The sequence below is a fragment of the Siniperca chuatsi genome, linkage group LG21 (assembly GCF_020085105.1).
Source record: "Siniperca chuatsi isolate FFG_IHB_CAS linkage group LG21, ASM2008510v1, whole genome shotgun sequence".
Lineage (NCBI taxonomy): Eukaryota > Metazoa > Chordata > Actinopteri > Centrarchiformes > Sinipercidae > Siniperca > Siniperca chuatsi.
This window is the reverse complement of record NC_058062.1, coordinates 8,736,936-8,754,612: the sequence shown is the minus strand read 5'-3', so window position 1 is coordinate 8,754,612 and position 17,677 is coordinate 8,736,936. Positions and strand designations below refer to the sequence as shown.

The following is a 17,677-nucleotide window of genomic DNA, read 5'->3' as shown; positions in this document are numbered from 1 at the left end:
CCCCAGTGTCATGTCAGCCTGGCTAACACAGTGTATCTGTGGAGCCAACTGTGAGCTGCTGATATTAGCTGTAGTCATACCAGCTTTGGAATACAACAGCCAACCTAGTGGCTGGCCTCTCTACAAAAGTCACAGTAAAAATAAAAACTCCCTGAAGACAAACAAGAATTTAAGGATGCCAAACTCTGCATTTGCATTCCCAAAAATGACACCCTAAAAACAGAAGCACCCTAAAAGGGCTTTTTGTCAGACATAAGAGAAAACATTAATGTGCTTCTACTGTACAAGTAAACAGTAAATCATACATAAAATAACCTTTTCTGTGCTTTTCGCTGTCTGCAGTCATCAATATAACTGTCACTCATCATATCTAAGTATGGTATAAGTGGGGCTATTAAGGTTGTGTCAAATGAAAGCATGCTTAAGGCACTCCGAACTGGTCATAGCTGGCATTTATATGGTAAGCAAATAGAATACCCACCATGGAAATTAGCTTTTCTAAATGAAAAAAAAAATAGCTCAGCTTTTGTGCACACATGATAGTGGGAGATAAATATCTTATAAATGATAGCAGCTCACATGGCAGGTGAACTATTTCAGTTTTTTATTTTCTCCCAGCAGACTGTCTGAATTGAGCAATCTCTGCCAGCTAAAGCACAGTTTGGATTAGCAAAAGCCCCACTGATAGGTCAGCTTAGCCTGTAATGGAGCAGCTTAGGCCTTGTCTGCATGATTATAACATTCTTAGCAGCCTATTTCCTTGCATCCAGATGTTACAGTACAAACATCTCTGCCTCCTTTTAAGATCAACACAAATTTAAATCACAGGGACTTAAAATGATGCACTTTTAAAATATCTCTGCATTATGATGCATTTTGACAAGACACCTAATTGTGACTGTACTGCTGTTTCTAATAAATGTCTAAATAATCATTTATAGCTACAAAAGACTTCAAGCAATACTCATTTCTCATTTATTTGCAACATTTCATTTATTAGAAAAGTAATTATCTTTGACATGATTTTGCTGTTTCATCTGTTTGCTGAATCAAAGCATCATAATGTCAACGTTAACAACATTTTTAACTACTTTAGACACACCAGACATTTCAGCTGTGACACTTTGTTGAGAAATGCTGGCATTTGAAGAATGGCTTTAGTTAATTGATATTTAGCCTCTCAGTCATTTTGTTCACATTTTGCTTTTAAATTACTGTAAATTCTTGTTCAAAAACTATATTTCTCAAAACTTTCAGTAGTAATATATTTTCAACAGTTCAGTTTGTGGCTGTGCTTTAAATTAGAGCTCCCTCTCGACTGTTCCAGCTGTTGTAATGAAACACACTGATGATAAAGTGAATAGTCCGTCATGTCACGTATACTAGTGTGTGTGTGTGTAAACTTCAGAGCACTCACCTATACAAAGGATTCAAGGGTGAAGTGTTAATAATAGTGATTCTCAGCGGCGCTCTCAGCACAATCAATAAACAGGTACAACAGGCCAAGGCAAGGTTTAAAGTTTTAACGGTTCATAAGTGGTGTTGATGTGTCAGTGATGGAAATTAGTTGAAAAGGAGATTACCAGAAAAAATGATTGTTTTTCCTTGCAAATGAACAGCTGCGTGGTTTAGTCATTTTCAAATTGCAGTCTGGCTTAAAAAGTCTCCCAGGCTCTTCTGATCACATGTTTCACTCTGAGGACTTTTATCTTTTCATTTGCACTATTACTATTAAAGAAGAAGTTCTCACAAAAATGAATACATGTACTATATAGTATTTTCATCAAGGACCCCCCACCACCTCACATTAGTCAACAAATCAACAAACTTTTTGTTTATGGGTTAATTTCTTACTAAAAAAGTATGAGTTTTCTTTACAAGCTTCAAACATTAAAATGAAAGCTTATGATCTGCACATGCAGGCAGCAACACTTTTCCAGCAGATTGTTGCAGGGCAGCCCACAGCTTTATGAATGCAGAACATCTAAGAGGCAATGAAATAAATATTGTGATTTTGGATGCAGTGTGTAATTGTTTGGCATCAGAACACTGTGGTTATACTGCACAAAGGTAATCAGGTTAATCTGTGGTCATTTCTTTGCTGTTTTTGAAACTAAAAACATCCATTTTTGTTGTTTTGAAAAAGGTGGGTGATATGCTAACTGCCTGATTGGTGGTGTTTTCAGTCATGTTACCACTATACAATAAGTGTTATTACTAGTAGACCTTACAGTTTAAGGAATACAGTTTAACAGAGTACCTGATTAAAGTAGCAGTTCCTTTTTATAAGGGTGAGATACTTACGGCATAACGAAGAATAGGGAATAAGGGGAATTAAGGGAATAATTTAACAAAACAAGCAAAATAAATGTACTGAATGATCAGTTGATGTTGATTTGTCCTGGTGTAACAATAATGGATTCTGAATTCAAGAAGCTCCTAGGGATTATAACATGGGACTGATAACCAATGTCAGTTTCACCACGTTTTAGCCTTTCCCCATACTGTATACTGACTGAGGACCCATTTCTATCCCTTTTCGCTTTCTATCACTACAGCAAACATCAATATTTTACAGTGAATACTGGGGTGGGCCATCCTTCCCAGATGACCTGCCACAACATCTGAAAAGAATTTAATTTGTGCCACAGTGTTTGATTGGTATTTAAGGTGCCTTTGCAGCACACTACACACCATTGTTCCTTTTGTGTGTATTAAACATATGTGAGAGATCTTTGGGCAAAGAAATAGAGATAGGGAGCTAGTAAATCTCCCATACAGAGGTAATAGATTTATTTCATGCCTCCTTTCTCTTTTTGTCTGTTGGTAGCCAAAATCGAGGAATGCTTTCCAAATGCAAAGACCAAAGTTCAACACATTCCCAAGCATACATATGTGGGAGATAATCCTCATGTAACTTATGTAACTACATATACAATACCTGGAGGATGCCATTACCAGGAAGAACAGTCTGACCAAACATTTCACATACATTTTGCTTTTTAAGACTCATTTTAAAGCCCTTCAAGTTGTGCCACTATTTAAATAGCAGGATCAGTCCACTGCTATTCCATGTCAATGTGCTGCTGCACATGTGGCCATTATAACCAGGAGTCAAACAGGAGTCACAAGGCATTGGTAGCACTTCTGGTGTTGGAGGCGCTACTGCAGTGGACATACAGAAGAATTACAATTAAATGACATTTTTATTCAGTTATTATTCCACTACTGTTCTTCATTAAATCACCTCAATGATTCAATTTAGAAGGAAATAAATCATAATAGAAAATGTGGAACATTTTAGAATGGAGCAAAAAGAAAAAGAGCAGGAAGGGATGCTCTAGCTATAGGCCTATACTGTGAATGATCTTAATGGATGCATAACAATGAGGTAACACACATTACAGAATCTTCCAAGGATTTCTGCCATACTAGCATGTTACACAATCTGGTGCATCTGATGAAGACCTGACCTCGTCTTCACTGGCTCAGGAAGAAAGAGGGTTACATGCTAGAGGCAGTTCTTGAGGTTGAACATTTAACACCGCTACGACTAGTCGAGAGGAATTCAAACATAAAACTGAAGGCTGGAGACTGTATATAGACAGAGACTCTTGAAAATTAATGTATTCCATTATTAGTTGGAATTCAAAGTTGGACTGGCAAGTAAACTAAGCTAGCTAACCCCTTTCTGCTGAACATTATATAAATATTTTAGGGCTGTGGAGAAAATTTGTCTTTTGTTATCTTAATTTCCTTGCTCATTTTAATTCATGACAAAGTATGAGACTCCCACACCATTTATCCCTGTGAAATTCCCGCTGAGCTTGAAAATTGTCTGTAATAGAGAGCAAAATGCAGCAAAATTATTCATTTCTATCTTACCTAACTTGTTAATTTGTTAAAAATGTTACATCTTCTTGGAAAATATTCTTGTTTTGAAAAGGGGAGCTTTTGATTTAAAATATCAAGACAATGTTTACACAGCTTATTAATAATCAAGTCTGGAGTCATTTTTTAAGTTTAATATGCAGTTTAGCAGTTCAAGTGGTTTGCTTTGTGTGGATCTTTTTTTTTTTTTTTTACACACAGATGAATGAGGTACATACTTTTCCTCACTTTTCTTAAATACGATTGGTCCACAACAAATCAATCAAAGTGTAGCTTGTAGGACGGGAGTTGTGCTAGAGAATCATCACACAAACGTGCACTCAAAAGAACTATTTAGCTTTTGAAGGCAGCACTGAGACAAACTTTAGAAGACAGAGAAAACTGAGGTTGGAATGCTGCCATGATCAGACTCGAACTCACTCCTATCATTTTGCTAATAAACTCCGAAAAGCATCATGTATTATTCAAAATTGCCACTGGAATATTTATAGTCCATTTCGTATAGTTTTATATTTGTGACATTGTTGCATTTTGTGTTCATTGGGGTTTTTTTTTTTGTGCATTTACAGCCGCTTACCAGCTACATTTTGCGTTGTTGATTTCGACATATTCCTCTTACTGCAGTTTTAAAGAACGTTGGTAGCCAAACAAATGCATTTAAGGAACAAATAAAGCCAATGAGCAGTAACAAGTCAACTCAAAATCTAGCCTTCCTTAGTCGAAAGTGGAAATATGTCTACCTAAAGGTTGATGAATTATGTAGACACAGCAGTGCTACTGCTGTTCTCTGGGCAGACAGAGACCAACTTGACATTTCCCAACACTTTTATGGCACATATTACCAATTTTTGTGATACGGGAAATGGCAAAAGTAACAAGTTTGCCTGCCGTAATTCTTCCCTTATATTCATCCTGACATTTTGTGAGTTACTTTAAATTTCTGTAAAAGGAGAAAACTGCCAAATTCTCTGTATCAAGTTCTGTCTGTATTATTGGATATATGCACTAATGTCTCCCACAGAGAATGGAAAGAGTTTGTGCAGCCTCCTCCTTTGTGGTGTCGCATTGACCTACAGCTCCGTAATGAATTGGAAAAAATGGAGAAAAGAGTGCCTGTGATAGGTAATTTCCTGGAAAGGTTCATGTCCAGGTGTTTAACTGATAGTGCTGCCAAAAAAAAAAAACTTCTTGGATATAAAAAAAGAGGCGAAAGACAGACAACCTCTCTTTCATGTAAGCTTTCTCTACACTAAGTTCAACATACCTCAGGGCAACATACAGGAAAAATCAGGTATTGCATCAACAGTCTATTATATGAGTATATATATTCATATTCAAATGAAACGAAAATGTTGCAGAGAATGAAATCAGACACAGATGCTGTTAAATGACCAGTTTTATTCCATTTGTTTCTGATGATGGCTTCAGCCATATGGCTTTGCTCTGATGGAAAGCAGTTTATATCTTCTGAAGCCACTTGTTTATCCACACAGTAATTGATGCCCTTCAATCTTATCATCTTGTCAGATGCTGTATCACTGCAGGCTTGGTGCACAGTGCGTAATTGGAAATAAAAAAAGCCAAATGCCAGCAATGCTCTCATTTTGAAAATTACATCTGATAATTTTACACATACTGTTGAACTTTAATTACCTTAGATGAACCCACTTACTACAAGTATGCCTTATCAAATCTCATGAATATGTCACGTGACAAATGAGCGTGAATGAACAATAACAAAGAATTAATGTAAAATATAGCTTCATATGCTGCGGTCAGATAGTGCAGAGTTTTATCTGCGGTCAACTTCAGTGAAATGATTGGATCCTGAAGTGCCGGCCATTTTTCTCAGGCAAGGAAATCTATCATGTTCAAACTGTCATATTAATTGGTTCTGCTTAACTGAGCCGAATCTGCAACAATTCTAGGATGTAAATTTTAGCCTTTGACTTTGACGTATTCAGGTGTGACTTCCAATTACAGTTGGCCATTTTGTGCTTTTGTTTGAGCTAATACACATTTTGAGAGGGTTTTAGAGAATACTGTTGGAAGACACAGACTGAAAAATCATTTGTTGTTTAATATAGATCAAAGTCAAACCTGTAACTTCTATAGTTTTAACTGAAACACCACTGACAGGATATTTAGGTTAACTGTAATTAAAAAAATGTGAACAAAAAAAGCACAGAAGATTAGATGCCATTTCTATTGGCTCGCCTGTTAATATTGTTATCCTGTGCATACTGTATAACTAACATACTAAACACCATGTAGATGGTATGTTCTGTTTCAGGTAATTCTCTCTGTGTTTCAACTTCGTCGAGCACTTGTTTTTTCTATGTGTGTTTACTGCTGCCGTAGATTGGGGACCAGAACATCACGACTGCTTGTTTTTGTAGTGGCAACATCAATAACAGAATATTGAGGGCAATTGTGATCAAATTGAATGAATGTAGCCTGAAGTGCTCCCATCAGCTTATCCAAAGGCAAATAAACAAACAAGCAAAGAACAATAAAATAGGTAAATCATCTTTCAGAGGAGTGGCAGACTGCTGTTTTATTAGAGCAGAGATGAGCCATTATGTAAGATTTTTATTTTTGGTTTAGGGTTTATACTGTATATTTCTTTCTAGGTTTGTCAGGAGAAATCAGTGCCTTTTTATAGACAGTAATGTTAAAACTAGACACTGAAGTTGAAAAAAGTAATATTCTCCTTTGAGTCTCTGATTTGAGATAAGATTGCATCCCATTTTCTCCGCAGACTTTAATACAGTTAAAAATAGACTCATTTTCCATCTCATATGTACTGTTATGGACTAATGATGCAGGGTGGTACAGCATCCCAAACATCCTCATAGTTTCCCTCATCACTTTATTTCAAGATGTTAAATGTCCAAAGGGTATCTGAACACAGCTTCAGATCTCAGCGCTGCAGTCTGGTGATGTGGGGGGAGAAGTACCTGGCTTGCCCACTGATAGAAATGGGACGGTCTTTAGGGGATCTCAGGAAGAGAGCGGGGAATAAGGTTTTGATCAGGACCAGCTGTCACTTCTGTCCTCAACTATTCTGTTGAAGTAGACAGTCCTGCAGAAGTATAATGGGCTTATTTAGAGTGAGGAGGCTGTGTTGTGTTTTAATTAGTCTCACCGTTTTATTCTTCTTGCCATTCAACAGACATGGTTTACTTGTCACTAAAACTAAATGTACTCAGGAGAGACCAACAATAATAATGTTGATTAATAACTTCATTTATTTATGACAGGATAATCAGCTTAAATCCCACCACCAGGCTCAGTAATGTTGTATTTAATTACTGAGAAATCTGAAGGTGAGTTTGTGTAGATGAGATGATGGACTCAAAGATGTGCAGTCTGTGATCCATCAAGGTCCTGGCCACTGGCGGTGGTAGAAGGCAGAGTACTGTGGCACACTGAAGGACAACAGTGATAAGCATATAGGATGTAAAAACCCAGTATCACGGCAGTTTGTGAAATAGGCACGGAATTTGATTTATAGATTTGTGTACATGGACACAAATTTTCCCTTTTTTCATGACACTCAGCACAACTTTCAAACTAATAAGGAATGAACGTAGTATGAAGAGTGTCAAAGTCTGAGTAGGGAGGAGGCCGGGGTGGATAGAAGGGTCAAGCTCCGGTCTCCTGTGTGAAGGTCCTGTGTCCGTGTACACAAATCCTATAGATTACATTTTGTGATTATTTCACAAACTGCCGTGGTACTGCATTGGATGTAAGAGTGCTTTATCTAACCTGTTTGGTTCTGTTAAAACGGACCCTGGTGTGTTTGCCCGGTTAGTGCCTTTCTTTTGGGCTGGTGTGAAAGCTGTCAATCGAAGTCTGGTGCCGACCAAACAACCAGATCGAAGCTGCTTGAAAAGGGTGGTCTCTGGTGGGGTTCGCTTGTGATATGAAAGCAAACGAACCAACCATCTGTTCAGGAAGTGATCTTATAATTGATTTGTAGGATATAAGCCATGTATATATTTATGCAAATCAAGATAGTATAATTTTTTTCCCTTGGTCCGGACCAAAAGAACCGAACTACAGGCGTGAAAGCACCCTAAAACATATATATTAAATAGTTAGATTGGTTAAAAAATTTGAAGAGACTGTCCTCAGCAGATAAAGAACTGTGTTGGTCGTCTGTTCAAATTAAAGTCCCAAAAAAAACTTGGTTTCAAATCTGAAGTATTTCTTTAAAACAATAAATATTCTTGACTAAATAAGCAACAAAGTAAAAGAAATAAAAAACATCTGTATTTAACTTTCAAAAAACTCTGTGTTGATGTGGTTTTATCTGATTTGATTGACACTGGCCAAACAACCCACTACGTGTCATCAGATTCAGATTTATATATTGTTAAATCCTGATTGGTGCACAGACGTCAGTGACATCACCTTTGTCCAACTGAGCTTCACTTCAAACCAGTGAGAAGAACCAAGAGAAAAGAAGAAATACAGAAATCCCTCACATCATATAATAACCGAAACAGTTCTAGCTTTGACAGAAAAGTTGTACTCATTGTAAGAAGGTGATTGAGAAAATTAGTTTTCAGGGCCTTTAAGTCAACCTGTGTTTACATTTACCTGACTGGAACCTCTTGTGGAAATGCAAATTGTGACTGTTGTCTCTCAGAAGCAAAGGTAGAAGTAGCACGAGGATGTTATAGCTCTTTGATTTGAATGGGGTGGACAAAAAAATCTAAACCACTCTCATTATTATGCAATACAATTCAACAGCACCACAAACTACAACCTCCACAATGACCATAACATTGAAGCAACACCTCTCTGAAACACTTTCAACCAAAACTGAATATTGTAGGATGTTGTATTCAGCTGCAGTAGTTTTAGCTATATGTGTACCTAATACATTGACAACACAGTGAGGTTTTTTTCATTTAGTTTGGAGGTCTTTTTGATTTGGAAGTGAGAAAGAATTACTGGATAAATGATTCAGCAGGAACCATAAAAAAGCTAAGAAATGGATTGACTGGTTTTGGAATAAAAGTGTGAAGAATATATAGTATACTAATTGGATAAAAGGCTTTGGAGACGTAATAGGTGTGAGTGAGGAGTGTCAGGGTGAGGTGGCCTTTGTAGTTGAATTTCCACCAGGGCTTCATTACAGGTCCAATATATGAATTAAAGAATGTGAAGCCAAAAAATGGATCTTAAAGATATGATGAAACGTGTTGCTGCTTCATGACCCTTTAAGACTCTACTATTACTACTATTATACACTATTATAGTCATAGTTAAATGTTTTTTGCAAATGCATGGAGTAGCAGGAGGTCAGTTTTTCACATTTCTCTGACTGACAACTTGCATGGTCCTAAGAGAAGAAAATATTCATGTAAAAAAAGTCAGTTTACCTTCCCATTGGTCTATTGTATATTACGTAATTAGATCCAGTGGATAGCATCAAGGCAAGCTCACCTAAAAGATCCTTTCACTACACTCAAAGGGGAAGGTCAGATTCAGGTTGAGAAAAACAAAAACAAACCAAACTCTCCACCATTGCTTGCGCCTGATCTGATCACTGAGAATGGCAGCGCACTCTGTATTTGTTTTCCTCCTAAAAGTTGCACCTTAACCGTGACAAAACAATGCCTCCCACTCCAAAACAGACCCACCAAGACCCTTTGCTGTGGCCTGTAGGCTTGTTTTTATGTGTGTCAAACATGTACGCATCCACTTGTTGAGAGCCGAGTGAAGAATGATTCATTTGACCAACCTTTTTTTCTCTCCACTTGCCAGTAAACCAGTGTCTTTGTTCTTTGTGCTGCTGTAATCACAAACATGTCACTCAGGGTGTAATAATGGGATTATTCATTGCAAACTGACCACAGTATCTCTCACTTCAAATAGCTGCTTACAGCCTCGATATTTGCAGACAGACTCAAAGTAACACCTCAATATAATTACCTTTCGTGATACTTTCTATTGTCTGCCTGAACTGACAGTAAAGGCGCTGGTTTACCAAGAAAATGCCTGATACTTAAAATTTCATGTCCAAACAGCTTTTTTTTTTTTAAAAAAAAAAAAAAAAACTTGTACATAAAATTGAATGCAGCTTTCATCTTTCATCATCTCTTTAATGAAACTTAAATGAAATATGTTTCTTTTGCAAAGGAAAAAGATTGCTACACCTCCCTAACAGAGGACTTACTCTCTGTCACTGGGTCAGTATTGACAGAAAATTCAAAAAAAAAAAGAGACATTTATATAATTCACATCTCAATATCATAGTTTTTTTTTTGGAATTATTTAGAGGATCACAGTAGTCTGCCCACATCACTGGCACCGTCTCCAAAATGTGTTCTCTGAGGACTCAGGAGCTTATTATGAGTGGACTCCTTTAGAATAATTGATTGTATTTGACATGACATGGAGGAAGCTCGGCAGATTGATACTCTGCAGCAGAGCCGTGATCAATCCAAATGAGAGACTGGGGAAGCTTTTATTTCTCTGCCAGAGTTTATTAGAAAGAACTTAGCTTCTCTGGAGAAATGCTATTCCTTCAGAAACAGATTGGACCTATTAGTATCTGTGAATGTAAATTAGCATGATCCTTCACCTCATCATGCCTCAAAATATTCCCTGTACACTAGTTTGACAGAACATAATAAAACATTGAGTTAAATGCCTGGGCATGTTCCAGAGCACTTTTGCGGTGGGCGTTAAGGCATGAAGAGTTGTGATTATCTACGAAGATTAGTTTCTGTCTTAACAAACACAAAGATTTGCTGTGATTTGGTATACTGCATGTTCTGAATGATGAATCAACCTTTAGAGAAGACTGGACATGCTCCCAATCTGAATTTCATGTGGAGTGGGTGTGAAATGGATATCCTTCCTAAGTTATTGTACAAAACCTCAATACAACTGGGGAAAATGTAGTATTAAAGGTTGATTTTCTCCTTTAATATTTATTTGTCTGACTTGGATCATGTTTTAGCTACATTTAATGGATCTGGTTGCAAGGGCAGCATTTTTACAAATTATAGAACAGTAATGAGACAGCCTTCAGATGTTTTCCAAGGAAATTTAATGGCTCCCAACCATTTTCTGTTCAGTGAAGTATCACAGAGTCACATTCTCCATGATCTTCTATTAGTCTGTCTGTATTATCTACTTGCATCCACAAAAATCTCTCAATGCAAGAAAACAGATCATTAAAGTTACTCCATGCTCCAAGTATGAGGCACCTTTATCTTCACACTTCTGTTTTCTATGTAAATAAAGCTTTGGACGTATTGAAATGCAAGAAAGTAAACGTTATGTGGTATGTTCTTGGTCTGAGGCAGTAAACAGCAGTGGGTTCGCAGGGCCTCTTTAAGGGCTATGGATTTTATTTACCTACCCACCTGAATGACCTGCGTTGAGCTGTGCAGCTGATGCGGAGAGAAAAAAAAAAAAGAAGCAAGTTAACAGTTTGCTCTTGTTTACTCCAGTTCCACTAGACTGCAAGGCCAGAGGAGTCATTTGCCATGAGAGAAATTAGCTTGTTTATCAGCATTTTGATTTCCATCCCTCCTCGCCGTCCCACTGACATTTCAGACGTACATGATCCATGACTGATTCCCAATCAAAATGGAGGCTCAGTAACATAACAAAGTAGTTGGATTGTGCAGTTTCCATTGTTTTATAATTAAATGTATGATGATTAGCGTCAAGCCCAATAAGGACAATAGCTTGTTATGTGCACGCCTTCAAAAAGGTAACCTTGAACATTGTACGTCTGTCCTGACAATTGGATATGCTCCAAAGATGCACAGCACATTACCAGGGAGACGCTGCAGCTCATGTTCATACAGTAGGATACCAGTTGTTTCAAGGTGATTTGCCGTGGTATATTTGAGCTTTTTTTTATTACCATACATGGTGATGCTGTACCCTCAGACCACCTACTGTACTATGAAGTTAAGTTAAATGGCAGACGGAGCTGAAGTCCTTGAAAGGTTACAAAAATCTTTAGCTATTCATTACTCTAAGGCAGGAAGTGTGGAAAGTGATGGAATATAATGAAAACTGATACTGTTTCTAGTCACTATGCTATCTGTAGATATGTTTAATATCCCATTACAGGCCCAGAAGTAACCACAGTTCTATACTGTCAGAGACAAACATAATCTGGAGGGAAATTACCCATCAGGAAAGCAATACTGTTGCAGTGAGAACTGAGATGCAATTACCAGGCCACTTGTGAGACTTTCAGCCCACTATGGGTGCATGTGTGTGAGGGTGGTCGATATGTGCACAACAGCTCTTATGTTTTGCAGAGTAAATTGGATTCTTTGCTGGAAAACAGTTAATTTAGAATATGTCCAAGATGCAAATGATTGATGTGACTATATCGTTACAACTGTAGGTTTGGGGTGCAGGGCAGCCTAATAGAAAAAATATTGCAGGGAGAAGGAAATAGTTTTTATCCCAGAATTATGGAGAATTTCTTTTTTTTGAGAGTCACCAGATGGAATAATTTGGATTTTTGGTTGGCTGTTTATGCATTAATTTCCAAGCAAACATTACTTAATTTGGGGAGGAAAAAACGGCGTGCATGCTTAGATTCTGTTTCACTTTGCATTGTATTGTGGAGCTCCTGTGCTCGTATTTGTTAGTAGTTAAATAAACAGCATGTCTCACAGGAGGATTTAATGTACCAATTTAGCACTGAATCACATAGCCTACAAACAAAGAAAACAGCACGGATTGGAATGAACATCAGTGTAAACATTTGATAAGGATTCGCTTGAGGCGAATGCTATGCTTTATTATTGATACAAAAATAGAAACTGTGGAAACAAGACCTGCTTGTGTGCGTATGATATACTTGCCTCTGCACTGTCGTATCCTACAACTCATTCTCACAGACCAAGTTGAACATAATATTTGTGGCAGTGGCAAATGGCTTCCCCTTATTCCTGGGATAAATTTTCTCACGTCGGGGACATTTCTATTGTACTACAAATTATCACCTTGAATCTGATAATTAATCACTGCTGCCTTCAATGAACAGCCCCTAACCTTAAACGTAGTACAGAGAGGAGAAGAAAAGAGCTGCCTGCACCCATTGGATTGGAAGTGCATGTGCACAAGAAATAAAATTGCCTGTACAGAGTGTGAGCCTTGCATGCATAATAAATGTATGACAAAACAATACCCCAGGCACCCCAGTATTAATGATATGCAACGAACTCATTATTAAAGTTCCAAAACAGCTCCTGGAGTAACACAGATGGAGTCAATTAAGCAATGAGCATACTTGCTTGCCTGCCGTTTCATCTTCTTTCTTTTATCTCCTGCATATTACTCCATGGATGTAATTAGCTGTATGTTTCTTCTCGCAACATATTGTCCAGTGATAATAACAGTTATTTTCACTTGTAATTTCAAATAATGTACTGCTTAATAAATGTACCAAATTTGCTTGCACTGTGTCCTTGGGTATTTCATTTGCACTGCAAGAGGTGTTGAGGATAAAACTGTGCTAAACTGCTTTTTTCTTTTCTCCTGTGTTCCCAGAGACCTGATGCCTTCAACGCTGGAGGGGCAGATCACCATGGAGAAGACACCCAGCTACTTTGTGACTAACCATGCCCCAAAGCGCATCCACTCCATGGCCAGGGACATCAAGCTTATTATTGTGGTGCGTAATCCTGTCACTAGAGCCATTTCAGACTACACGCAGACTTTGTCCAAGAAACCAGAGATCCCCACCTTTGAGGTTCTGGCTTTTAAGAACCGGACGCTGGGTCTTATAGATGCCTCATGGAGTGCGTTGCGTATAGGAATATATGCGCTCCACTTGGAGAGCTGGATGCAGTATTTCCCTCTTTCCCAAATGCACTTTGTCAGCGGGGAGAGGCTCATTGTGGATCCCGCGGGTGAGATGGCCAAAGTGCAGGACTTCTTGGGACTCAAACGGATCGTCACAGACAAACACTTTTACTTTAATAAAACTAAAGGATTTCCTTGTCTGAAGAAGCCTGAGGACAGTAGCACTCCCAGATGCCTCGGCAAGTCTAAAGGGAGAACTCACCCTAAAATTGACCCGGACGTGATTCGGCGGCTGCACAAGTTCTACAAACCCTTTAACATGATGTTCTACCAAATGACCGGCCAGAACTTTGAATGGGAGCTGGAGGAGGACAGTGAGTCTCGTAGCTCTCAGGACTAGTAGACTGCGGCACGGCACGGCACGCAGCCACACCACCAGCCTTCTCAATAAAACTACTATTGTCTCGCTTCGTCTTCAGAGAGAGTGCTTGAGCACGCCAATCAATCATGGCTGTCTTTGCAGTGTCTGTATCCATTAGCAAGAGTTTACTGACATGCTTTTTCTCTCCCTTCAATACTAATGTTGTTGATGATGGCAAATCATTACTGTATATACTAAACATAAAATATATTTATATTTGTGAAAAGGAGATGATTTATTCATTTTGTTTTCAAAGCATAGAGCTGATATAAAAATCATGTTGAAGGCAATGCATGCGATGAGTTAAGTGTCCTTACCTCATGAGCCCTAAGGGCAAACTCTGCCTGTTTCTTCTCCCTTTACTTTCCTGAAGTTTGTTGCCCTCACACCCACTCACCAGCATTCAGTACAAAAATATATTCTATTTCAATGGCTAAGGCCATGAAGTGCTCTGTATTATGTCTTCTCACACTATCCTGCTGCTTTGGAAGAGAGAGAAAAGAGAAAAATGATAGACATACAATAATACAATAATCCTTTGACATGTGCTCATCTTTTCAGTTGTCCATATTCTGAGTGGAGACAATCCTTTTTTTTTTTGTCAGTCTAAGTTTACCAAAGTGTTAATTTACTCAGTGTCAGTGTTCTGATTGCTCTGCACTCATTAATTGCACACATATTCAATAAGAGAGCTGATGTAAAGTGGCCATCATTCAATAATCGGATTGTTTCACTGCATAGTTGAACATTAGCATACTGATGACCATGCACTCAGATGTGGTGCAGTATCAGTGGTTTTGGCAGAATTTGACAAATGAATCCATGTACTACAAATATCAAGGGTTAGCTGTGGATCAAACAATTCTGCATCTTGACAAAAACAATTTTCCTGTTGCCAAATATATCAGTTAACTCTTGCGGTCCTTGACCGTTTGCCTCGTGACCCTCCTCTTGTCACAGTAATACATGTCAATGAGGGTGAAGAACAACACCGGAGGACCAAGCACAAGTTTGTTAACAAACATCTGCTTCGACGCAGTCTTCTGTCGTTAGAGATTAACGGCGTGTTAAATAAACCGCTGCTGCTGGAACAATGTCAATGTCAGAGAGAATTTGCTGTCAAGGAAAAGCTACATACATGCCCAGGTAAATTACCAAGCCATTACTGTATGTACTTAACTTGAATGACATGATGTCTGCCAGGGAAATGTGCTGTAACCAGAAGTTTACTACCAAACACGTGATCTGCAGGACTAACTGAGCGGATGCTTGTGTGTCGAAAATAACAGGGTTTTGCTGTGAAATGCTTCTTTACTCATGCAATGAAATACCAACATGACCCATCGTCTTTTCTTTATTATTTTTATATTTTGCATAACTCGCTGTGCGTCTGTCTGTTGTCTCTGAACTTTTCATCAATTGAGACAATCAATACAGTCAATGAGTCAATAAATACAGTCTGCTACACATCACTGGCTGCTACAGCTATGATGCATTGCTCTGTTAATCCTCCCCGTTCTCTGGCCATGGATGGCTGGATTGGTTCACTCTCCGCAGACCCCTCTGTCACCCTGGGGAGGCCGGCACCAGCAGCTACTTACACAGAGCAATTGATTCAATCAAAGTAAGCACTATACTGCCCTTTGTAGCGCCAAGCCTGAACACTTACCTCTGAGTCTCACTATCCCAGAGTCCTAACTTCCACTTTGAGGCTTTTCTGTGCAGCCATCCCTTGGTGTTTTCTTGACAATCTCTGTGTCTCTGCACTTTTACCTCCCCCCTTCCACTCTCTCTCTCCGCACACATCATCCTCTGAGCCGACATGGTGTGGTGGGAAGCTGTTTCACAAGGCACAGCGCTCTGTATAGAGATAATCATACATTTTAGAAAAGCCTTTATCATTATTTATTAATTCCCCAAGCTTTAGAACATGTATAATCCACCTTCCAAACCAGACAGTCCCTCCTACTCAGTGTAGAGACGTTCAAAGAAATCCACAGAAATCTACAGTGTTATTAGGACAGATGAGGACTCCATTTTCCATCTATGAATATGCACTCTTGCTTGTCATTTGCATTTCAAGGGTTACGCATGAGGGAATCCCGCTCCAAAGTTAAAACTTGGATCCAACCTCTCATTAAAAGAAACACACACCTCTTTCTTTTGTACCGCTTGCTTGTTTTAGGTGCAGGCAGGGTGCTGTGATAACATCCTGCGAGAGTTACAACGCATGAAAGACATGCTAAGCTGTCCTTCATGTGTTCCTCCCGGTGGGGGTCCTGCCGCGTTTGGTGGTTCATCTGTATTTCCTGCATCACGTAAAGAAGACTGTGGTGATAAATGAGCATTGCCTGCTCATCAAACTGTCACTGCTTAAGTGCCATCATTTCAAAATGAAGTACGAATTCATATTTGTCAGTCAATACTGACAATTTGGCTGAAGAGCTTCAACAGTAATTCGTGGCGTGAAAAAGCAGTTGCAGCTTGTGTGTTTCTTTTTTGCTGAAGGGCTATAATCTGTGTATGAGAGGTGCTTTAAAGTGTTCAATTCAGTTTTCTGTTATATTATGTATAATTTTATACAGCTGAGGGCCATAATGAAAGGGTACAGCAAAAATAAGCTTAGTTTGAATCAAACCAGTGTGAGACCGTGAAAACCTTTAGAAGTTGTGAAGCCTCCATTACTACCAACTAATTGGTTTTTCACTTCATTTAAGTGAATGATCACCAGCTATGTAAAGAGGTGCAATTGTGGCAACTTCTATAATTAACTTTCTACTAACCCACTCTGAATTAGTCTCTAATGTAGTTTCTAAATGTCCTATTTTTAATATCCACTGACATCCAAATTAATAAAAAAAAAAAACTGATACATGTTGCGCAGTTTTAGCAAAGGTTTAAATTCTTTAAAAAAAGCTTTAAAAAAGTGTATTTGTTTATTGTTTACATACAGTAAAAGTTTTTCAACAGCAGTGAATAATTGCAAAACAAATATCCACAAAATGAAATAAGCTGAAAATGAGATGCAACTGTACACTCTCCCAATGTGCTCATCGTTTTCATCCATAATGAAATCATTCATTTATGCAATTGTATCTGCATGGAAATGTTCCCAAGGTGGCTTAGTCACACACTGAATTTAGCTGCTACCCATGCACCAGAATCTTATTGATCACCAAATTAAGGATTAAGCACAATCCCTGCCTCACTCTCTACACTTTTTTCTCTGTTTTTCAATATCTTTGTCTTCAGGTGTATGGAGGGGTGAAGGGGGATCAGAAAATGAGGACAATGCATCCACTGGTTGCCAAGGACAACCTGTACATTGGTGACTGAACATATTGAGATTCATAACCCAAACATAAACGTCTATCTCTTCCGTTTCTTCGGCAAGACTCCTAATTTCCACATTCGCTAAATTTTCCATGAATCTTAAATGTATTTAAGTGTTGCTCTGCTTTGTGGAGTATAAATTATATTCCAACTTATTTCAGAGCTGAAACTGATGTTGAAACTAGCTCTGAAGTTGCTGTAATAACCGTTACAACGTCCATAACAACA

General features: G+C 38.4%; 1 protein-coding gene across 1 annotated transcript in view; it reads left to right on the top strand.

Annotated features, from left to right (window-relative positions):
• The window catches only part of hs3st4 (heparan sulfate (glucosamine) 3-O-sulfotransferase 4), a 77,059-nt gene extending 62,712 nt beyond the window's left edge, over positions 1 to 14,347 (top strand). The window contains exon 2 of the mRNA XM_044182248.1: positions 13,441 to 14,347. Within this exon, the coding sequence (XP_044038183.1) occupies positions 13,441 to 14,095 (655 nt within the window). The 3' untranslated portion in view covers positions 14,096 to 14,347. The remainder of the gene's footprint in view (positions 1 to 13,440) is intronic.
• Positions 14,348 to 17,677: the final 3,330 nt, after the last annotated feature.